We start from the raw sequence: 22744 nt of genomic DNA on the forward strand, positions 1-22744 counted from the left end.
GCTAATAAATGCTTTCTCCTTTCAGTTCTTTCCCCGTAATGGAAATATTGAGTCCCTTTTACCACCCAACTTAATGTATGTTTCTTATAGGAATATCAAAAAATACAAGTGAAAAAAAAAAAAACAGAGGAAAGAAGTTTGTATTGGGGGCGGGGTTATATTTTTAAAGGTGACAAAACGCTCCTACTCTCAAGTGGCCAAATTAGTATTAGCAGATAATTCAAATTTAGAGGCTCGGACTACATCGCGTGAGAAGAACCCTGGGTTTCAACCAGGCCTCGGCTAGCAAGCATCTCAGGCCTCGCCCCTCTTTTAAGTTGGCCCCGCCCCGCCTCCGACCCCGCCCCGCCCCGCCCCGCCTTTCAGCGTGGCCCCGCCTCTAGCACCGCCCCTCAGTGGCCGGGTTGCCCTCAGCTCTCGCGAGAGCGCAGCCCGGAAGTTTTCCGACCTGAGCCGGCAGACTGGGAACCCACGAGGGCTGAACTTCGGAGTGCGCTGGGGGTGAGCCCCGCCTGAACCTAACAGGACCTGAGCGCCATGGGGAAGCTGCATCGGCGGTACAACGTCAAGGGGCGCCAGCAGGCGGCTCCCGGCCCCTCGAAGGGCGCCCCCGAGCCGCCCCCCGTGCAGCTGGAAATAGAGGGTAAGACGTCTCCGGAGCTGGATTTCGGAGGAGGGGCCAAGCAGGGCCCCGCGGCCAGTGCTGGCCATTGGGAACCCAAAGGCTCCCGGACTGCGCCTTTCCTCTAAGGTGATACAAAGGAAGGGGGACAGTGACAATCTAATTTTAACTGAATTAGGACAATACCTGGAGTTTCTCTCGCTTAGAGTCCAGCCCTAGTATAACAGCATGGGGAGTTTGGGCAAGAAAATAAGTTAATTTCATCCCTTCTCATCGCTTCTATTATAATTTATCCGGCGACTTCTAAGTTCGTGTCTTAAGCCCAGACCTGTCTGCTCAGCTCCAGAGTGCTTGACACTCCTTTGTAGTAGGAGTGCCTACTAAGGGCCAGGAACTTCTAGGTGCAGGAGACATGACGGAAAAGGACATTTAAGGAAAAAAAAAATCCCTGCCCTGCTGAGCTTAGCTGCTCCAGGAAGGAGACAGGCAAAGGTAAACCTGTCGAATCTATAGAATGTAGTGCCAGATGTAAGTACTGAGGAGATAAAGCCGGAGAGATGCTTGGGTGGGTTGCCATGTTTCATAGGGTGAGTGGGAAAGGCCTCACTGAGAATGTGTTATTTGAATCAAGACCTTAAGGCAGCCAGAATGGCTGAGTAGAGATGAAATTAAACATGGGGGCAGGGTCATGCGGGGCCCCTTGGGTCATGGGGAGGACTGGCCATGGGAGATAGCTGTATTGCTTAAAATTCTCATTCTTCTCAATGAAGATCACGATACACCTCCTGCACTTTGTCACAAACGTAAAGACACAAAAAGCCTGAGCAGTTAGTTAATAGAAGAGTCGCTTAGTGCCCAGATGGGACACTGGAGGGAAAGCCCAGCGTTTGAGACTAATACGCACTCCCCAGGGTCCCTTCTCCTCAAGGTGCTGCAGTGAGTTGAGTCAAAGAGTAATGTGAGAGCTGAAATTTGGTCTTGACTGTATACTTTAAAACTGTGACTTTAAAAAGTATTTATGACACAACCTCAGTACTTGGTCGACTGCATGCTCTGAAGAGAACATGTAGTATTATTACGAAGATAACTTTGACCTTACGGACCCACTGAGAGCACGCCCCACTCCGAGGGAAGCACTGTGACAGCATGTACCCCGCTTACTGGTACCCTTCCTCCCCTAACACCAGGATGGAGGTCGCGGGGCCTGCACCCCCCGTGTCTGTGCCAGTACTGAGGGGGCTCATGTGGGGCAAGAGAACCCCAGAGGAAGCAGAATTATTGGGATTGCTGAGTATCGCCAGTGCTCGGACTCCCTGGCCCCGGGGCCGTGGGTCAGGCAAGCATGTCTTTTCAGATAAGGGCACGTTGAAAGGAATCGATGGCAGCAACGTGCTCGTCCTGCCGGGGAAGAAGAAGAAGAAGACCAAGGCCCCTCCACTGCCCAGGAAGAGGAAGCCTCTGACCAAGAAAGAGCGGAAAGTGCTCCAGAAGATCTTAGAACAGAAGGAGAAAAAGAGCCAGGTGTGCCCGCTCTGTCAGGGTCTGCACACGGCTCTCCAGAGTGGGGGACAGAGGTGGGGGGTCTGAGTCCCAGAATGCCAGGAGCAGGGAGACTGAGAGACCCGATCTCAGAGCTTCGTGAGATTCACGTTTGACTTTCTGTCAAGGTCACCTGACACACAGGGTGCTGTGTCTCCAACAGGGGACACCCAGGTTTCCTGTTAGCGGCACTGCCACTTAGTCCCTGGAGCCCTTAATACAGGGGAGACTCACTGTCCTGAGAGTGGGTCCTTTTAAAATCCTGTGCAGTATTTTTTCTGCTGTTCAGTACCTTGTTTTTTCTTATTATCGATTGCGAAGTATATATACAGTAACACATATAAACTATAATTTCAAGAATAATAAAATGAAAACTCATGAATCACCAGGGGAAAGAAACCACTAGGCCCATCTCCACACACCGCTTTATTCAAGACAGCGTGGGGACCCCTTCCCAGCACACGGCTGCTGTCGTCACAGCTGGGGGTGCTGCCTCATACAGATGGGGCTCCTTATTTAACTGGTCTCCCGGTGGTGAGCATCTGGGTCGTCGACAGGCTTATGACACATGGTGGTGGAGCAAAGAGAGCCTTGTTTAGCTAACCCCAGACGCCGTAGGGGTACGAAGCCACCCTAAGCTCGCGCATCTGTTGGTGTAAGAACGCCACGCAACGGTGCAATTACAATTAGACTTGTGGTTTAAAAAGACTGAAGTGTCAGCCATTCTGAAATTTCATGGCGTCTCACTTGGAAGAGAGAGTTGTGATGCCATGTATCTAACACATGTGTTCTTCCCCAGCGAGCAGAGATGCTGCAGAAACTGAGTGAGGTCCAGGTTTCAGAAGCAGAGATGAGACTCTACTACACCATGTCCAAGCTGGGCACCGGGGAGCGCATGTACCACACCAAAGAGTAAGTCTGGCAGCCCCTTCTGAAGCCGGTCGCTTTGGCCAGGGCCCTGGGGAAGGGCTCTCAGGTGATGAGTCTTCTGGAGTTGAGTGTGTGGAGGAAATACATTTTCAGTGGCCTACGTGCCATAATGCTTCTCATGGGCAGAGGCCCAGATGTCACTGAATACCACACAAAGCACAGGACAGCAAAGTTTCTTATTCCAATGGTGATGCCTTTTGCATAGAAGATTAGGCTAGAAATTGCGGTCAGGTGGTCACATTAGATTTGGCCCCTTAGCAAGCTTCGTTTGGTTTATATAGTATGATTAAGGCATTCAGATCTTTTGCCAAAGTATTGGCCCCCTGGAGCCACTGTAACAAATTACCACAAACTGGGTGCCTAAACATGAGAAATTTATTTATTCTCTTGTGGCCTAAGGGCCAAAACCATGGTCTTCGGTGTCAAAGTCAAAAATTAAGGTGTCAGCAGGATTGGTTCCTTCTGCCTTCTGCAGGCTGGAGACTTCCACGCCTCTCTCCTAGGCTCTGGTGGCGGCCTCGTCATTTCTTGGTTTGTGTACACATCAGTCCATCTCCATCGTCACACAGCACCCTCCCAGTGTTTGTCTTCCATGGCATTCTCCCCTCTGTGTCTATGTCTCGTTTTCTCTTCTTATAAGGACACCAGTCACTGGATTTAGGGCCCACCCCAGTCCCGCATGATCGCAACTTAATCACATCCACAGAGACCCCGTTTTCAAATACAGTCACATTCTGAGTCTCCAGTGGATGTGAATTTTGGGGAGACGCTATTCAACCCAATACAGCCATCACTTAAGAATTAGGAGATTTCATATTAAAATGCAGGTTCCCACCTGGTCTTGAATAGTTGGACGATCTGGCCACACCGGCTGGCATTTCTACCGGGCAACTAGCCTCGGATGGAGCCTGTGCGCTCCTCCGACCCTAGACCCCCACTCACCCCTGTCCACTCTCGGCGGGCTCTGTTCATCGTGTTAGTGCCGACCTGGTGCCCGTAAGCATTCTTGTGCATCTAACGACTGCTTACGGAGTGCAGACTGTGCCCTGGGCTCTCATCGGGCCCTGGGGCTAGAGCAGTGAACAAAAATAAAATAATAACCTTCCCTTCAGAAGCTCGTCTTCTAGCGGAGATGGGCAGCAATCAAACGAACGCATACGGAGCTAGTGCTGGTAAACACTAAGCAGGAAATGAAGCAGGGAAGAGAGGGTGGAGGGAGATGGGAGACGTGACGCAGGCTGGTGGTCAGGGAAAGCCCCTGAGCGGTGACGCTTGAGTGAGGGGAGGGAGCGGGAACAGCACGTGCAAAGGCCCTGAGGTGGGAAGGCGCTTGGCCTTCGAGCTCTGGCCTCTGGTGAGCGTTTGCGGTCAGAGCTGCCTCAGGTCCATCCGGGGCCTCATGCCTCATCTCCGGCAGGAAGTCTGACGCGGTCACAGCCCCGGATCAGAGGATCAGCAGCCTCAGTGGAGCCCACCGGAAGCGCCGGCTCCAGGAGGCAGAAGAGGAGTCTGAGTCCTCAGTGGAGTCTGAACCTGAGGAGGCCCCGGCTGCTGAGCGGGTGGGGGCTGGTGCAGGGGTGGTGGCAGCGTGTTGGCCACCCGCTCTTCCGGGGGCTGGGGACGAGAGCCCAGTGCCCAGTGGCCCGGCCACTCAGGCCAGAACTGCTGCTCCTCCAGCTCCTCCGGCCGCAGCCTCCACCCTGGCCAGGCCCCCGGCGAAGCCCGCCGTCTTCATCCCGGTCAACCGCTCCCCCGAAATGCAGGTTCGTCCCTCCAGTGTTTGTGAGAACTGGGGCAGAGGGCGCACGTCCCGTGATTTGGGCAGGTCGCGTCACCTATGCCGTAAACGTAGACCCCCCCACCGGCAACAGCTGACAGTTCCCACATCTCAGACCTCCTCTGCACCAGCCGGGCTGTCCCCATGGACGTCGGTCTCGTGCTCCAAAGGACCTAGCCCATGTCTCTGTCTCCCATGGGCCGTGGCTCCCCTGCCCCTCCCCAGCTGTCAAGGCTTCTGTTCTCCAATGGATGCATCTGGTGCCCTGTCCATGTGCCAGCTGCCAGCTTTAAGAAACCACGTCACCCTACATAGTCTCGCTTTGTCTGAGCAAAGTCCCCTTGTCCCTGCTGCCATTCTGCAGGGGACACACGCGTGCACACACACCCCGTTCGCTGAGCACTGACTTCCTATTTCTGGCAGGAAGAGCGGCTGAAGCTCCCGATTCTCTCTGAAGAACAAGTGATCATGGAGGCGGTGGCCGAGCACCCCGTTGTCATCGTGTGTGGCGAGACTGGCAGCGGGAAGACCACGCAGGTGCCCCAGTTCCTCTACGAAGCAGGCTACAGCAGGTGGGGCTGGTGCCGGGTCCTCCACAGGCCCCTTGGGTGACGGGGTATATTGTCCCCAAAAGTCTTCAGAAGCACGTGCTCCCCCAGGCCTGGCTCTGCCGTGCATGCGCCGCATGACTTTGGGCAAGCTGGCTAACTCCTCTGGGCCGCCATGTCCTCGGCTGTGAGCTGGGAATGGTCACCGCACCCACTTCCCAGGGGCGTTACGCAGATGAAGGGACTGAACTCATGAGAAATGCTCAATTAGCCCCGGGGCTGTGGAGCCGCGTGTCACTTTTCTTGGTACTTTTGACCCATTTATTTATATCAGGGGTCCCCAAGACCACCCCCAAGTGATTTGCTGGGAAGACTCACAGGACCCAGCATATAGTCGTGCTCAGGGTAACGATCTGGTCCACTGATGGGACCCAGCAAAGGAGAAGGCGCACGGCGGGGCCAGGCCACCGGAGTCCTCTCACATGGGGTCACACGGGACACACGTAATTCTCCAGCGATGGCTTGTGACAGCATGTGTGAAATGCCGTCTACCAGGGAAGCCCACCAGAGACACAGCTCCCAGGGCCGGTTACCTTGGCACCTCCGGCTGGCACCCAAATCCCAGCCCCGCTTAAGGAGAGCAGGTGGTCGGCATAGACCACACCTCGTACGAAGCTTCCAGGCGCAGCCAGTGCCTCCTGGTGGGTGGCGGGAACCCTCCAGAAATCCAGTCCCCGGGGGCCAGCCCCGCCAGCAGAGCTTTGTCGGGAGGGCGGCCTGACCTGCCGTATGGACTGCTTTCTGCGCAGCCCGGAAACCAGCCACAGTCCCCTCGGTGGGTGCCCTGTCTGGAGGAGCATGTGCCACCATGCCTGGGCCACCTGCGTGTTGGCAGCTGCCTGGTCGCATGGCGACTGTCACCATGTCGTGTGTGCTGATGTGCATGCTGTTCCCTTTAGCTGTTAACCGATGCCAAGGTGCCTTGCCTGGTGCATGTGTCCCATCACCCCTGATGTGGGCCTCATTTACACAGTGGATCTTGATGTGGAGCTGCATGTGACTTTGGGACAGACAGGTGACGCGGGCACTGCTGATGTGTTGTGTTCTCCCTCCCTAGTGACGACAGCATCATCGGCGTCACGGAGCCTCGCCGAGTAGCCGCCGTGGCCATGTCTCAGCGCGTGGCCAAGGAGATGAATCTGTCACAGCGGTGAGGGCTTGGTTTCCTGGGAGAGTATCGGAGGTAGTACTTGGCCTTGGCCAGGGGTCAGCTGTCCAGGAGCTGAGCGGCCCTCATCCACTCAGGGACACTGGGTGGGAGTGTGGCTTCTCTTTGTGCAGGGGTCTTATACGAGAAGGCTTCCTGCACACTGGACAGTGGGACCCTCCTGGGCGGGGGAAGCATGGAGCAGGGACAAACCAGCCAGGCCCTTGGGCTCACATCACACAGTGCACTGAGGGGACAAAGTGGCCCTTACAGGGGTCTGAGGGCAGAGCAGAGCAGTGGGTGGGCAGACGCAGGCCAGCAGTGGTTAGTACTTAGCATTGCCAAGTTCATGTGAAACCCAAGCTTCCAAACTGCATGTCCTCGCTGGCAGTGAGGCCGTGGGACTTGCCTGGAAAGCAGTTTGAGCAGAGCAGGTACAGCGCTCGCTCAGGAGTGGCCGGGGCGTGTGTGCGTTGCAGGGTCCTGGGCCTCAGCCCACACCTTGAATTCGGCTCTGAAGGGGTGTCTGTCCCAGGCAGTCTAAAATTCAAAAAACAGGAGTGTAGAGTGAGTCTCTGTCACCTGTCCTGTCATCAGATGTTGACTGAGCTGTGTCTGCTGTGTGCAGGCCTCCCCTGGGCCCTCAGCACATGGCGGGGGGAGCGACAGCCGCCTGCCCCGTTGGGACTGGCATGCGGGTGAGGGCGGCTGTTGTGTTTGCACATTGGTAGGTGAGGTGCCCAGCTCCATTCCATGGCGGCAACCACCACTGCGCGGTGGATCCTTTCCTGTGGATCCTTCTAGAGAGTTCTGTGCCCAGACAGGCCACTGTGTCTCTGTTTCTCCCTGACAGCTGTACAAGTGGTTCATGCTGTTCACATTCTCCATCTTTTCTGTCCACGTAATGGTCTACCTAGGAAACAGCAATACATAGAAAGCTGCCCCTTTTTTTAATCTTATCTCTAGACTTTCTACTGTGAGAATTTCAAGCATGTACAAAAGTAGACTCTGTAATGTGCCCAACACCCTGTGTTAATAATTGTCAACTCACGACCAACTTTGTCCCTCTGTGCCTTCGGTCCTGCCCCCAGCTGTTGAGAAGCAGGTTGAGATGTCATATCACCTCATCTTCAATATTGCCCTGTGGGTCTGACAGATCAGGGCCTTTTTTTTTTTTAAATCAGACTCTAATAAAAACAGCTGCAGCACCCTCGTGACTAAAGAGCACATCCTCACTCCCAAGTGGACTCTGGTCCGTGATCACATTGCCCTGGCTCTCTCCCAGAAGGCTTTTACAGTTGGTTGGTCCGGCCAGGGTCCCCACGTGTGTTTGGTTGACACGCTGTCCAGTCGACCGTGATGGCTACCCCACACACACACTGGTCGGGGCAGGGGAGGCTGGGCAAATGTCTGGGCCGTGTCAGCAGCATTGGGGGCCCTGCCCTTGGGCCACCTACCCGCCTTGGAGTGGCCATGAGATGACACCCCCAACCATCTACACTTCTGGGGCCTCGCCTCCTCTGAGCCCTAGCCTGTCCCCACAGGGTCATCTCTTATCAGATCCGATACGAAGGGAATGTGACTGAAGAGACCAGGATCAAGTTCATGACAGACGGCGTGTTGCTCAAGGAAATCCAGAGGGTGGGTTGTTCGTCTCGTCTTATAGAGCAAGGCCGGTGAGCACGGGTTGTGGCACCCTGGATGTGAGCAGCTCTGTGCCAGCTGTTGGCAGAGTACCCCATACCACCGTGCCACTGTGTGACATGGGGCAAGTTACTTGACCTCTCTGGCCCGAGATCCTTGCTGTGCAAGCTGGTGCCTTCCTGGCGTAAGTATTTGGCAGCAGAAACCGCGTGATGCACGAGAGCCGCTTAGCACAGTGTCTATCTAGTAAGTGCTCGTTAAGTGTGAGCTCATGTTTTCATTACCGTTTGGTTCATAGACCTTGTGCGTTAGCCAGAGGCATACTGCCCTTGCTGGCTGTGTCACATTCCCTTGGGCAGTGGTCTCTGGGGAGGGCAGAGGTGGCTCCTGCTTCCTCTGCCTGGAGGCCAGCCATGGTCGTTCTGGGAAGGAGTCTGTGAGCATGGCGTTGGGTCTGATGGCCCCTTTCTGTACCCATGGCCCTTGGTCCCCGCCCTCCCCACCCAGCAGGCATCTGCATTTGGTAGCTCAGCTCTAATAAATCGTAGCTGCCCCTTCTCTGCCAGGCCCCGCCCCTTGCTGTGTGCTTCCCGGGTAGTCATCATCATTGGGACCCCATGAGGTGGGTCCTGTCGTCCCCATTGTATAGATGAGGAAACTGAGGCACAAGGAAGTGAAGTAACTGGCCGAGGTCATAGACCAGGACCCCCCAGACCAGGTGGCCCAGGATCCATGCCTGCTATTATTGCAGGGCTCCTTGGGCGGGAGTTTGGGGGTGTGAGGCGACCCCGGGTGGCTCAGGCCCGGGCTGGCCAGCCTCACCCGCTGGCCTCCACTCCTAGGACTTCCTGCTGTCCCAGTACAAGGTTGTGATCATCGACGAGGCCCATGAGCGGAGCGTGTACACAGACATCCTCATCGGGCTCCTGTCCCGCATTGTGTCTCTCCGGGCAAAGGTAGGGAGGAGGCGGGGTACCGGGAGCCCCTGCGCCCCACGGCCAAGGCTTCCTCGGCCCACACCGGGTTGCTGCTGTGACGGGGTCTCCTGAGGACAGGAGCCCCACCCAGTGCCGGCCTGTGGGTCTCACTGTAATAGCCCCTGTGTGACCCCACCTGTGGGCATCCTGGGTGCAGCCTCGTAAATTGTTACCTGCCCTCCGCCCAAAGCAAGAGGCTCCAGCAAGGAGTTCGTGGCTGACCAGGCCCCATCGGCACCGGCTCTAAGATGCCAGCCAGGTCATTGGAATCGTGGAGCACTTGGGGCAGCCAGCCACAGCCTGTGCTCCCCGCTCTGAGCTGCCTGCCCAGCGCCGGGCCTGGCATCAGCCCCAGCCTCCAGTCCACTCCCACCCTGCTGGGGCAGAGGCACACATTGAGGCCTGCTGGGTCAAGGAATGCCCCAGGGGTGGGGCCTCCACGAGCAGTCCTGTCGTAGCCCCAGTTCTGCTAGGAAGTTGACACTGCCTGCTCCTTACAAGTGGAACTGTCCTCAAACAGATTTCAGTTCTGTGTGTGCCAGGCCAGGTCAGGGCACTGGCCACGTGCCAGTGGACGGGGCAGCGGTTCCTGCCATCCTTGGGCTTGATTTAAGGAGGGCAGCTGGCAGTGAGCAGACTCAGGAGGTCTATGAGCTGGTGACAGACAAAGCCAGGGAGAGGGGAGAGCCAGGGAGAAGGTGGAGGGCAGTGGGGGGAGTGGGGGGCTGAGGGAAATGAGGGGAGAGCAGGTGGGCGCGGGCCACGCCCACAGTGCCCCGAGTGGGCCCCTGCCTCACGGTCCTCCCTAGAGCTCCGCTTTGGATTTTAAGGGCCCCCTTACCAAGCCACCACCTGGGAGAGGCAGGTCTTGCTGTCAGCCCACTTTTTCTGCTTTTTCTGCCATTTTTGGCAACCAGAACGGGGGCGGCAAGGCGCAGGCAGGAGGGAGGCCAGGAGGGCAGCGGTCTTCCCGGCCCTGCGTGGCCGAGGGTCACTGAGCCTGCTGTCTCACAGAGGCTCCTGCCACTGAAGCTCATCATCATGTCGGCCACGTTGCGGGTGGAGGACTTCACCCAGAACCAGCGGCTCTTCGCCACTCCGCCCCCGGTCATCAAGGTAATGCCTGGGCCAGGGTCTCGGGCAGCCTCAGCTTCCACCGAGCAAGGACTCCCTGGGAGCAAGGAGGTGCCCAAGGGGCGTTGAGCTGTCGGCCCCAAGCTGAGACCTCACGGTCAGAAAGCTGAAGCAGGAGGGACCGGGCTGGGCCAGCACTCCACCCGCAGCCCCCGCCTCTCCCCTCCCGGGGTCTGCTGTAGGTCGAGTCCAGGCAGTTCCCGGTGACGGTGCATTTCAACAAGCGGACGCCGCTGGAGGACTACAGCGGCGAGTGCTTCCGGAAGGTCTGCAAGGTGCACCGGCTGTTGCCCGCAGGTGAGGCCGGGTCCTCCGCTCCCAGGCCCACGAGCTGCAGGCGGCCTGGGCTCCTGGCCCGCTCCGAGAGGCTTGAAGTTGTGTCCTGGCCATGCCTCGGTTTCCTCCCTGGTCCCAGAGTGTTTACGAGGCTGCACCTGCCCCACCACGTTCCACCCGAAGTGTCGTGAGGCTTCAGTGGCTCACAGGGAGGGCTGGTGCATTCCGTCCACATCTGACACCAGGACAGTCCACAGGGCCCAGGCAGGTGCCCGCAGGCACAGGTCGGTGACCTTTAGTCCCAATCCCCCTCACGGCGCTTACCACGTCCCCACGGCACTTGCCGAGTTATTATTTATTGACCTAATGTTATTTAAGTGGACTCGTTCTTTCTTGCTCTGTGCCTGTTCTGGACTTTTCACATGAAGGGAGTCGTACCGCCCGTGGCCTTCGGTGTCTGGCCTCTCACTCAGCGTCATGTTTCTGAGACCCAGCACTGTGCTCCTTTCTACGTTGGTGCCGCGCTCCGTTGTGCGGGTGGCCCCCGCCCCATTTATCCTACGTCGGAGCCGCGCTCCATTGTGCGGGTGGCCCCCGCCCCGTTTACCCACCCCTCGGCAGGGACTGGGTTGCACCGTCCTTGGCTATTGTGCACAGAGCCACTGTCACTGTCTGTGCACAGCCTCTGGTCGGTACCCTTTTTCCGATCTTCCGGGCCGATGCCAGGCGAGGAGCTGCCGGGCCGCGCGGACGTGGCTGCCCCACGCTCTGCGTGTCCCCTGGTTTGGCTCTCCCCCGCGCCTGGCTCTCAGCGGGCTTGGCCGACGGTCATCGCCGAGTCAGTGTTTGCCGCGTGAATAGACGGGCAACGGCGGGCCTCGTTTCTCCCGCAGGTGGCATCCTGGTGTTCCTGACGGGGCAGGCCGAGGTGCACGCACTGTGCCGCAGGCTGAGGAGGGCGTTCCCACACACCAGGTCCAGGCCACCAGGTAACCGGCATCTGGGGCGCTTCACCCTGAGAGGCGGGGTCAGCATTGGCTCAGAGCCTCCCTCTCCCCCCGAGAGAGCTAACCCCTTGGCCTGCCCTCCCGTACCCCCCACCCCCATAAACGAAGCAGTGAGCTTAGTTCGGACAGTGAAGAGCCCGGCCCTGGCCACAGGTGTCTCCTCCCCGCTAACTTGCTCACCTTTTCCAGAAAACGAAGATCAGAAAGATTCAGTAGAAGAAACGCGGAAGTTTAAGAAGTCGCGGGCGAGGGCGAGGAAGGCCCAGGCGGCGGTACGTGTGGGCGCGGGGACAGCGAGGGGCCGGGGGCTGCCCTGTCCGACCCCTGCCCCCTACCCCATCCCCTGCCGGTGGAAAGTTAAATCGAAATAGAATTAAAGTTCACTTCCCCGGTCATACCACACCCGCTTCAGGTGCTCAGTGGTCCCCTGGGGCTGCTGGTGACCGTCCTGGATGTCGTGGGCCCAGGGCACTCCCGCCATGGAGGCCTGGTGCTGCTCCAGAGTTTGCAAGACGGTCTGTGATTTGAAACATTCAAGGATCCCTGTGCTGTGATCCAGGAGGAAGCTTCTGGAAGTCTGGGCCCTGAGCGTCCAAGCAATAGCATCATTATTTAGTTCTAACTCTCCTGCTGCCTTTACAACACGCCAGGCAGGGTGGTTCCTTATGTGTGTGGGTTAACGGTCCTCACAGCAGCTCTGTAAGATAAGTCCCGTGGGTGGCCCCACTTTTCAGATGAGGAAATTGAGGCAGGGAAAGGTGGGGTGACCTGCCGTGGGGCCTGGCTCGTGGGCGGTGGAGCCGGCCTAACGCTTGAAGGGACTTGTCTTTCTTGGTGGTTTGTCTCCACGGGATGACCCGCAGCCCCTGGTCCTGACGTCTCGTTTCCCGCAGTCGTTGCCCCAGATCAGCTTGGACAGTTACTCGGTGTTGCCAGCGGGCGAAGGTGACGAAGACAGGGAGGCAGAAATGGACGATGAGGAGGCCCTGGGCTCGGACCTGGACCTGGACCTGGGGGACGACGGAGCAGGCGGAGGTGTGGCCTCAGCAGGGCCTCCCGCTCCCACGTTCATCCAGTTCACTCATTCAGCAAGTGTCCATTGAGCCCCAGACTTCCCTGTCCCGCGCTCGGGGACTCCAAGTCAAGTGATGTCACCTGGAGCGGTTCCCCCTCATGAGCTTTGAGCCCCAGGGAGCTGGGGATTCTGGCTGCTTTGTCCCCTGCCGTCTCTTGAGCTCCTAAGACTGGCACAGAGCAGGCTTCCAAGTACTTGTGTTGGTTGTACTTGGGAGCGCCACCCTCAGCTCCCCATGGCTGGGTGAACGTAGGCCTCAGAGCCAGCTGGGAGGACAGTCCAGCTCCCGAGGGTGCTCCCTGGGGCTTCATGTGGAGACGGGGCTGTGCGGGGCAGCCCTGGGTACCCCCAGCTAGCACAGGGCCCGCAGCTGGGCTTTGCGGGGGGAGATTGTGCAGCTGCCGGCATTCCCGCCCTGGGTCAGGCGGTGGGTCTGGGAGGCCTCCCTGCCCTCCAGCCACTCAGGCCGGGCCTGCCTGCCCACACACAACGTCCCGCGGGCTGAGCTGCCAGCGGCGTGGCTGGCATATGGCCTCTGCAGCAGAGCCATGGGAGGCGCTGGGCAGTATGAGGCTGGCTCCTGCCTGGGGTGTTGGGGGTACCAGTCCGGGGTACCAGCGTGCCTCTGCCATCCCCACAGATGAGCAGCCAGACGCCTCGCTCCCCCTGCACGTGCTCCCGCTCTACTCTCTGCTGGCCCCAGAGAAGCAAGCGCAGGTAACGGTGTGGGGCTGGGGCGGGCGCCTGCCTGGGGTGCCTCCTGCGTGCATCCAGACGGGGCCGGGGCAGGCCCCAGCGTCCACCCCATCAGCCGTTGGCTCAGCTCCCCCGGGTTTTGAGAGTATTGGGTTCTCCAGCTTTCCTGCATTTAGCTTAGGAGCATTGCGGCCTGAGGCAAGGAGAGGACCCGGTCACCTTGTCACCCCCACCCCGGCCCACACATCCTGCCGACTTCTCTCTGATCAAGAGGAGTTTCCCCACTTTGACCCCTCACGAGTTCTTTCCTGATTCTGGGGTGTCTTTGCTGCCTGCCCCGCCCTCCTAGGTCTTCCAGCCTCCCCCAGAGGGAACTCGACTGTGTGTCGTGGCCACCAACGTGGCCGAGACGTCCCTCACCATCCCGGGCATCAAGTACGTGGTGGACTGTGGGAAGGTCAAGAAGCGACACTATGACCGGGTCACTGGCGTGTCCTCCTTCCGCATCACCTGGGTCTCCCAGGCCTCGGCGGACCAGCGGGCGGGCCGCGCAGGCCGGACGGAGCCTGGCCACTGCTACAGGTGGGTGCCCCGGGGCCTCTCCGTGTCGCCGAGACCTCTGCAGCGGCCATCCTCTGGGGAGCAGGAGAAAGGGGGTCCCGCATCCCACGGGAGACTGTCCTCGGGATGCCTCACAAGCCCTTTGTTGTTGGCCTTCAACTACGTCCTTCCTTTATTCCACTGCTGGGGTCAGCCCTGTCCTTGGTGGCTTCGTTTTGTCTCGTTCTGGTTTTTTTGTTGTTGTTGGTGTTTTTTGTGGTAAGAGTCCGTTACGTTACAGCCTTGTCAGAGGTAACACTGGCGAATGTTTTTCCCAGTCCGTGTGCCATTATTTTTATCAGTAACTGTTGCTGTTGTCTTTAATGTTAAATTATACAAGAAGAAAATTGAGAAACTATACAAATAAAACAGTAAGAAATAATGGCGGTTGAATTTACCCAGAGCTGTGTGCCAGGCCCCGCCTAAGCCCTTACGTGATACCTAAAACACTCCCACCAGCCCCCCAGCGGCAGCTGCGAGGTTAGCCCCTTTCGCGGGCGAGAACGAGAGGCGAGAGGCAGGACTGGGGAAATCCGCTGGCCGAGTCCGGCGCGTGTCGGGCAGTGTGGCCGAGAGCGCCTCCTTCATCTGTTTGTTTCGTGCTGTTGGCCCGCCCTCAGGCTCTATTCATCCGCGGTTTTCAGTGACTTTGAGCAGTTTCCTCCCCCTGAGATCACCAGGAGGCCCGTGGAAGACTTGATCCTTCAGATGAAAGCCCTCAGCATCGAAAAGGTCAGCGCAGCCCCCAGCCCTGACCCCTCAATGCGCCCGTGCCCAGCATGGTCGGCTAGGACCGCCCCACCCCCGTGGGCCAGCTCCCCTTCCTCACAGCCGGGGGGCCCGAGAGCTCAGCACACTGGTGGTTACCCAGCACCTGGGGCTCCCCGCCTCCCAGGACCCCCACTTCTCCAGGGCTGTGCCACTCGACCACCAGGGGACGGCCGCCTAGGACAGAAGCTGCAGACAGGCCCGCCCACTGCGTGGAGGGCTGTCGGTGTCCTCGGGTCTCTGCCCGGTCAGTCCCTGGGGAGGGGAGTGACCACCTCACGCTGCCCCTGTCCAGGAGGGGCGCCTCTCCCCATCCCTCTCTTCTCCAGCCCCGGCACCCACAGGCTGCTTTCCGTCTCTGTGGGTTCATCCGTTTTGGACATTTCACGTAAACGGAATCGTGATATTTGTCCCTTTGTGACTGGCCTCTGAGCATCGTGTTTTAAGGTCCATCTGTGCTGTAGTCTGAGTCGGTAGTTCCTGCCTTTCCGTGGCCGCATCACGTCCCAGTGTGTGGTGACCGCGTTCCAGTTACCAGTTTGCGACTTGGACGCCTGCTCGTTCCCACCTTTTGGCTGTTGTGAATAGTGCTGCCGTGCACACGTGCATGCAAGGCGTGATTGCACTTGTCTTGAGTTGGTCACTCTTTCTAAGGTGCCACCATCTCAGAGCCTGTCACTCCTCGTCCCCTCACCATCTGATCGCCTGGGCACGTTTATTCCTGTCTGCGTGTTACGCACGTGTGCGGCCCCTCGGGGTTGAGCGGAAGCTCGCGGAGGCAGAGCCCTTGTCTTGCTTTGCTTGACCTCCATTGCCAGGAACGGCCCTGGTGCCCACGTTGGGTGCTCAGTGCCTGCTTTCGAGCAAGTGGGCGCTGTGAACGAAGGAAGGCAGGGGCCTTTGGGGCTCCTCTGGCAGCGGACTTTGGAAGTGGCCAGGCTCCCTCCTGTAGTCACCATGCTCGCTTCTCCGTGTTCACTTCTGTCGCCGCTGTCCCCTGTCCCCGTGTCCCAGGTCATCAACTTTCCCTTTCCGACCCCTCCCTCCGTGGAGGCCCTTGTCGCTGCCGAGGAGCTGTTGATCTCGCTGGGTGCCCTGCAGGCGCCCCAGAAAGCAGAAAGGTAGGGCAGGGGCTGAGGGGAGTGGAGAGCCTGGTTCCCAGCCCTTTCTCAGCCCTCTCCCTGCTCCCCTCTCCCCCCTCCTCCCTCCCCCTGCCCTCTCCTCTCCTCCCTCCCCCCTTTCCTCTCCCCTCCTCCCCTCGCCCCAGCCGACCCCAGTGCAGGGGCTCTGAGCTTTGGCGCTAGAGCCTCCTCCATCCTCCAGAGTGAAGCAGCTGCAGAGGTCCCGGCTGAGCTGCCCCATCACCGCGCTGGGCAGGACCATGGCCACGTTCCCCGTGGCGCCGCGCTATGCCAAGATGCTGGCGCTGAGCAGACAGCACGATTGCCTGCCGTACGCCATCACCATTGTGGCTGCCATGACAGTCCGGGAGCTGTTCGTGGAGCTGGACAGGTGGGGTGGGGACTGGGCACTCAGGGCTCTTGCTCAAGCTGACAGGCCGCCTGGGCTGGGAGGTGGCCCGGACCCCGGCCTGGGGGGGTGACCGGTTCATGGGGTGGCCTCATGCAAGACCCTTGTCCTGCAGGGCCTGGCAGTGCTCCGATCTCCACAGAGACTTTTAATAAAATTCCTCGAGCACCGCCAACCCCTGGGTTCTGTAGCGTAATGGCCAGGAGCCCGAACTCTGGGCCAGACCTTCGGGATTCAGATCTCCCTCTGCCACTTCCCAGCTGTGCGGCCTCAGGAGGGTGACTTCCCCTCTCTGTGCCTCATCTTCCCCATGTGGAAAACGGAGGTGATGGTAATGAAGATGGAGCTGTTAGGGTTCAGTTACTGAGCGCCAGGAAGGGGCTTCAAACCGTGCCGGACACGTACCTGAATGTCCGCTGTCGTTTTCAGGTTTGGGAACCGTGAGAGTAATTCATTGATCTAGGTCGTGCCCGGTGCACATTTCAGCGGCTTTCAGGATTTTTTATTGTTTTTGTAAGCAGCACAGCAGCACGGGGTGTTGCTCATTTGTCGGTTGTTTCTTTATGCTTGTGCTGACCCCTAAGCGTGGAAGTGCCGGATAGGAGGTGTGCACGTCGCTGTTCTGCTGGCTACAGGAGTTGAATTTTGGGGTGAATACTGAGCCAGAGCTGAGGACCTTAGTCATGCCCGGTGCCCACCAGGCATCATCTCTGCCCCTCAGCCTGCTCGCGTGAGCCGGTGGTTCCCTGCCCTTGTGACCTTCGGCGAGACACTAGCTGAGAGGGGTGTGTGTTTACAGACCAGCCGCCAGCGACGACGAGCTCACCATGCTGAAGGACAGGCGGGCCCGTGTGGCCCGTATGAAGAGGACCTGGGCAGGACAAGGCGCTTCGCTGAAACTCGGGGACCTCATGGTGCTGCTGGGTGTGTGCCCCGGAGAGGAGGGGCGGGGTGGGGGGCGGGCCCGCGGCGGGACAGCGCATGAGTGTGCCCGGCCCCCACAGGCGCCGTGGGGGCCTGCGAGTACTCTGGCTGCTCCGCCCAGTTCTGCGAGACCAACGGGCTGCGGTTCAAGGCCATGCTGGAGATCCGACGCCTGCGGGGCCAGCTGACCACCGCAGGTACGGCCCCCGCGCCAGCCTCCGGGCTCCCAGCCCCCACCGCGGGCAGCCCCGCGGGCAGCGCGACCCTTCCAGTATTCAGAGTTGTTTTCAGCGGCGTCATCTGTGTACTTGCTTCCTGATCATCCAAGGGTTCCATCCTGGCAAATGCATCTGCTCACTGAAATTTGTTCGTCACCCCACAGTCAGTTCTCGGCGCCCTTGCGCTCCTCCATGGCGCACCAGTGAGCGGAGCGGTGACGTGCACACTCCTGTCAGTCCTCTCAGTCATACCCTTTCCTTGGTGACGTCCCTCTCGTCACCCTCCGTCCCTCGCTCCGGCCTAGACCAGCTGCCCCTGGCACCCCCAGCTTCATCTTTGGGTTCCCCGCTCCCAAGTAGGATTTGGCCCTGGCTTCTCCAGCGTCTGTTGGAGCCCACGTGTTTCTGAGCTGCTGTCCTGCCACCGGAGGGGGCGGCTCCGTGCTCACAGACTGGACAGGACCGAGTCCCAGGGCTACCCTGGGGTCTAGGGACAGTCACCTCTTATGTCACTCTGCCGGCCACAGAGGAATATTGGGACATGGCTATGGGGTGGGCAGCTGGTTTTGCCTGGCTGAGGGCTTTGTCTTCTCAGAAGCCTCGGTAGCGGGTGGCCAAGAGAAGCGGGTGCTGAGGCCGGAGCTCCACGCTGGGCGTGGGGCTTCCCAGGCAGTCAGGGCAGCGCTGGCCCCAGGCCCACCGACTCAGCACCGTGCTCACACCCGGCTCTCCCCGCAGTCAACTCCGTGTGTCCTGAGGCTGGGCTCTTCGTGGACCCCAAGATGCAACCGCCTTCCGAGAGCCAGGTGACCTACCTGCGGCAGATCGTGACAGCCGGCTTGGGTGACCACCTGGCCCGCAGGGTCCAGAGCGAGGACCTGCTGGACGACAAGTGGAGGAACGCCTATAAGGTGCGCTCCAGCTCGGGAGGCAGGCCGCGTGGCGGTCGCTGTGCCTGTGGCTCCCCGCCCTCCCTGCCCCCCATCTGTCTCGAGTCCTGCCACCCTGGCCGTTCGTGAGACCCGGCTCGGGGCATCGTCAGGACACCTGGAGCAGCCAGGGGGACCGTGGGGTCCCCGCAGCCTCCGGGAACGTCCCCACCGAGGAACAGAGTTGAGTGCGCAGCGGGGCCACAGCCCCCGTGGGGCGTTAGCTTCACTCTGACGTTATTATCGTACCCAGTTAGTTGAGGCACAAATCGTAAGCAGTGCGATTCACTGTTCCAAAGTGCCTGCAGCCCCTGGTCTTGGGCAGGCGCAGAGCTGCACGCGCGTCACCGTGGCCAGCACGCGCGTCGCCTGCCCCGGTCGCCCCGCCCACGGAGCCTGCTCCCTGTCTGCGGGTCAGCTCCTGCCCCGTGCCTCGTGGGACGGGAATCTCAGCACGTGGCCTCTTTGGTCTGGCTTCTCCCCGTCAGCAGGGTGTCCTGAGGTCTGTCGCACTGCAGCGTGTCCGTGCCCATGTCCGTACGTGTCCACGGCTGAGTGCCGTGCCATGGCGCGGATGCGCCGTGCGTCCCTTGGCGGAATGCCTGGCCGCATGCCCGGCCTCATGCGTAGCTGAATGCACATGGGCTAATCTCACCCGGTGCTCGTGCCCCCTGCACTCACGCCCACTCACCGTCTCTCTCTGCAGACCCCTCTCCTTGACGACCCCGTCTTCATCCACCCGAGCTCCGTCCTTTTCAAAGAGCTGCCCGACTTCGTGGTGTACCAGGAAATCGTAGAGACCTCCAAGATGTACATGAAAGGTCGTGACGCTGGTGGCCGGCCCCTCGCCCGGCCCACTGTGGCCCTGCCGAGCCGTGTCGCTGGGCCCCTCCGGGCAGCCCTGCCCTCTGTAACCCCAGCCCCTCTCTCCCGGGCCCCCAGGCGTCTCGGCCGTGGAGGTCCAGTGGATCCCAGCCCTGCTGCCTTCCTACTGCCAGTTCGACAAGCCCCTGGAGGAGCCGCCCCCCTCCTACTGCCCCGAGAAGGGGCGGGTGTTGTGTCACCGGGCCAGCGTGTTCTGTGAGTTGGGGCGACTTCTGGTGGCCTTGGGCTCCGGTGGACACATGGTCCCATGCTGCACAAGGCAGTGTTTGTTTGTGTCCCAGGTGTTGTCATGCCAGCTGGCTGTCCCTTTGGTGGGCAGGGCCCGGGGCTCGGGATGGGACTAGGGAGGCAGTGGGGGTCCTTCCAGGTCCCTCACTGGCCCTTGCCCTCCAGATCGCGTCGGCTGGCCGCTCCCCGCGGTCCAGGTGGATTTCCCGGAGGGCCTCGACTGCTACAAGCACTTCGCCCGGTTTCTGCTGGAAGGGCAGGTGGGGAGCCCAGTGATCTTCCCAGCCCAGCCCCTCCTTGGTGCCGGGGGTCGGGGGTGAGCCCAGGACCCCTCTCCCCATCCTGTTCTCTCTCCTCAGGTCTTCCCCATGCTGGCCCGACACCGGGGCTGTTTGCTGTCCAGCCCCAGCACGATGCTGAAGACGTGGGCCAGGTACGGCCTCTCCCAGGAGCACCAGGGTGGCAGGTGGTGGTGACGGGAGCTGGTGTTCGTGTCCTGGGCACCGTAACAAATGACCACCAACTGAGATCCTTAAAGCACCAGAAATGTCTCTTCTCTCAGCTCTGGAGGCCAGAGGTTCAGAGTCCGGGTGCCAGCAGGCCTGTGCTCCCTCGGGAGGCTCCAGATGGTCCTTCCTGCCCCTCCAGCCCCTGGTGGACCCAGGCGTCCCTTGGCTTGTGGCTGCATCCTTTTGATCTCTACTTGTGTTCACATGGCGGTCCTATGTCTCAGGGTACCTCCTATGAGCGCACCTCGTTGGGTTCAGGGCCCACCCCAATCCGTGCGACTGCATCTTAATCACGTCTCCAAAGACCCTGTTTCCCAATAACGTCCCATTCTGAGGTCCTGGGTGGACGTGGACTTTGGGGGGACACTGGTCACCCCACCACAGAGCCACCAGGTGCCAGCAGGAATGTCTGAGTCCCTGGGGGCTTCCTGCCAGCTGAGCACAGACCCACCCCCACCCGCCCATCATCGTCCTCATCCCTGGCCCTTCTCCTTTGATCTTTCTGCCCACGGCCGCCCTCCCTGAGGCTGGGGTCCTAGACAGCGCCCCAACCCCGCCCCCAGGGCTTCCAGATGAGGGCACGGGGCCAGGCGCCCCTGCCAGGCTGCAGCCGGCCCAGTCATTCACCCAGCTGAGACTTTTGAGCATCCTCTGTGCTGGGATATGGGCACAGCCCTGTCCCACGGGGACATCCCAGTGCAGGAGACTGACACCAAACAGTACAGGTGGCGGGTGGTGACACAGCTACAAACAGGATGTTGGGGCAAGGTGTCGGGTCAGGTGGGGTTGGTCAGGGAGTCTGACTGGGCAGGTTCAGGGGAGGCAGGCTGTGAGCCAAGCAGAAGTCTGGAGGAAGGTTCTAGATGGGATGGCAGCATGTACAGAGCAGCCTGAGTAGACGAGTGTTCGAGGAACGTGAGAAAGGCCAGGCGGACAGATCAGAGACAGCAAAGATGCAGCTGACCAGTAGGAGGTAGAGTCAGAGGTGATGGGGTCTAGATCTGTCCGTCCAACACCCCCACGTGATGGAGGGAAAGGGACATTACACCCCCCGGGCATGGCTGCCCTGGTGTTGGTGCCACCCCGTCCCACGGCTCCCGGACAGGCCGGGGGTGGCCAGCCTGTAGTCAGTGTGATGCCCCATAGCCCGCACCCCTGCCCGCAGGCTGCAGCCCAGGACAGAGGTTCTGCTGAGGGCCCTTGTCGCAGAGAGAGCCGACTGCCGGGAGGCCTTGCTAGCTGCTTGGAGGAAAAACCCCAAATGTGAGTGTGACCCAGGCAGGTGCCCCATGGCCAAGGGCCGGGGAGTGGACTGAATGGGGCTCACCAAGGCCACCCAGGGCTGGTGGGAGGGCCTTCCCTGCAGCGGTGGCCGGACACAAAGCCACTCTGACACTGCCTTCCCGCCTCCTGCAGACCTGCTGGCTGAGTATTGCGCGTGGCTCCCACAAGCCATGCACACCGACATCGAGAAAGCTTGGCCCCCCACCTCTGACCTCTGACATCATGTCTGGCTGCCAGGCTGAGGACTGGTCTGGGGACCAAAGGGGCTGGCAGTGGCCAGTTTCTGACATGGTCACCCTGAACTGCTCCCAGGAGGCAGGTCAAGCCCCTGGAAACCCTGGTCCATCATGGCCGGATTGCGGACACAGCTTGCCGTATAACTATTTATTACAAGGTGGATAGTGGTGTATCTCACCTGCTTTTAAATGTGCTCTGTGGACTACATTAGTCCCTTGTCGGCCAGTGGGGCTGGGAGCAGGAGCGGGCAGCTGCAGGCTCTCCCCCTGGGCCCCCTCCCCCGCGCGAGCAGTGCGCCTTCCCCACTGCAGTGGGACACGAGGAGGGGTCCCCTCCCCGATGGGCAGCCCCTGCCAGCCGCTTTGCTGTAATAAATCTTGGCATATTAGTCCAGAATGTCATCCTAGTTCGTCTCTGAATGTGGGGTGATCTTGGGGAGTTCTCCCCCGTACACGCGCGCGCACACACGCACACACACACGCGCACGTGTGCGGAACTAGGCGGGTGCTCAGCGGAGTGGCGGTGGTGATCTGCCCTGTGACCATGCGGGTCAGGCTGGCTGATTTCCTCTCGGGGATTTTTCCTAAATCAATTTGTGCTACTACCATAATGTAACTGCGTAAGTTCCATGATATAAACATGTAAGTAAGGCAAACCAGCAAAGACATTTAATGTTCCAGAACTCTTGACTTTCCCCACAGCCATGAACCCGTGTACCCCCAACGAGGAGACCTCTGGCTCTCTTGCTCCTTCTCTCTCTCCTCCCCCCACACACATTCACGCCATCTACAAGTTCTGTCCCTTGTCCAGAGCCCCCTCATACTGCCCACCTCCACTACCTCCCGCTGCCCTGAGCTGCCTGGGCCACGCTGTGCCTTCCTGGCGGACCCCGCCGGCCCATAGTGTATTCTCCACGTGGCCAGCAGAGGGAGCCTTTGAAACCCGAATCTGCTCTTACTCGCCTGCATCGGACCTTCCAGTGTCTTGGAGGGTTCAAACCCCTGCTCCCCTCATTTTGTACGCTCCATACACAGAGCACCCCAGTCCCTCAACCTCAGGGCCTTTGCACCTGCCCTTTGCTCTGTGTGCGCAGACAGGCCCTTCACCCTCCCCGTTCAGGGTCCGTCTCATCACCCTTACTGTCTTCATAAAACTTCCTACCACTTGCTCATCGCTAACCCGAACTGGAATATCCAGTCC

At 59.7% G+C, this 22744-nt stretch overlaps 1 protein-coding gene across 2 annotated transcripts; it reads left to right on the forward strand.

The window, feature by feature from the left end:
- Positions 1 to 421: 421 nt before the first annotated feature.
- DHX37 (DEAH-box helicase 37) lies at positions 422 to 21940 on the forward strand. 2 transcript variants are annotated; one of them, XM_039879248.1, is made up of 27 exons: positions 423 to 643; positions 1977 to 2143; positions 2961 to 3073; positions 4509 to 4854; positions 5292 to 5440; positions 6534 to 6626; positions 8168 to 8264; positions 9110 to 9223; positions 10259 to 10360; positions 10561 to 10675; positions 11548 to 11643; positions 11851 to 11933; positions 12555 to 12696; positions 13377 to 13453; positions 13782 to 14014; positions 14653 to 14764; positions 15815 to 15921; positions 16124 to 16312; positions 17130 to 17254; positions 17335 to 17451; positions 18211 to 18383; positions 19108 to 19222; positions 19344 to 19481; positions 19680 to 19774; positions 19874 to 19947; positions 21189 to 21286; positions 21440 to 21940. In XM_039879248.1, the coding sequence occupies exons 1-27, from the start codon at positions 538 to 540 to the stop codon at positions 21523 to 21525; spliced, it is 3462 nt and encodes a 1153-aa protein (XP_039735182.1). In that variant the 5' UTR covers positions 423 to 537; the 3' UTR covers positions 21526 to 21940. The 2 variants fall into 2 exon arrangements, with proteins under 2 accessions (XP_039735183.1, XP_039735182.1); XM_039879249.1 differs by lacking the exon at positions 16124 to 16312 and having other exon boundaries at positions 422 to 643.
- The last annotated feature ends 804 nt before the right edge of the window (positions 21941 to 22744 follow it).

Source organism: Pteropus medius, unplaced genomic scaffold (assembly GCF_902729225.1).
Source record: "Pteropus medius unplaced genomic scaffold, Ma_sr-lr_union100, whole genome shotgun sequence".
Taxonomy (NCBI): domain Eukaryota; kingdom Metazoa; phylum Chordata; class Mammalia; order Chiroptera; family Pteropodidae; genus Pteropus; species Pteropus medius.

What these genes read in the sequence shown, in the direction of transcription:
- DHX37 (XM_039879248.1), top strand. Translation starts at nt 538, where the DNA reads ATGGGGAAGCTGCATCGGCGGTACAACGTCAAGGGGCGCCAGCAGGCG. An exon ending in CTCCGCCCCCGGTCATCAAG is followed by an intron (nt 10,361 to 10,560) that starts GTAATGCCTGGG and finishes GGTCTGCTGTAG; the next exon opens with GTCGAGTCCAGGCAGTTCCC. An exon ending in AGTGGAGGAACGCCTATAAG is followed by an intron (nt 18,384 to 19,107) that starts GTGCGCTCCAGC and finishes CTCTCTCTGCAG; the next exon opens with ACCCCTCTCCTTGACGACCC.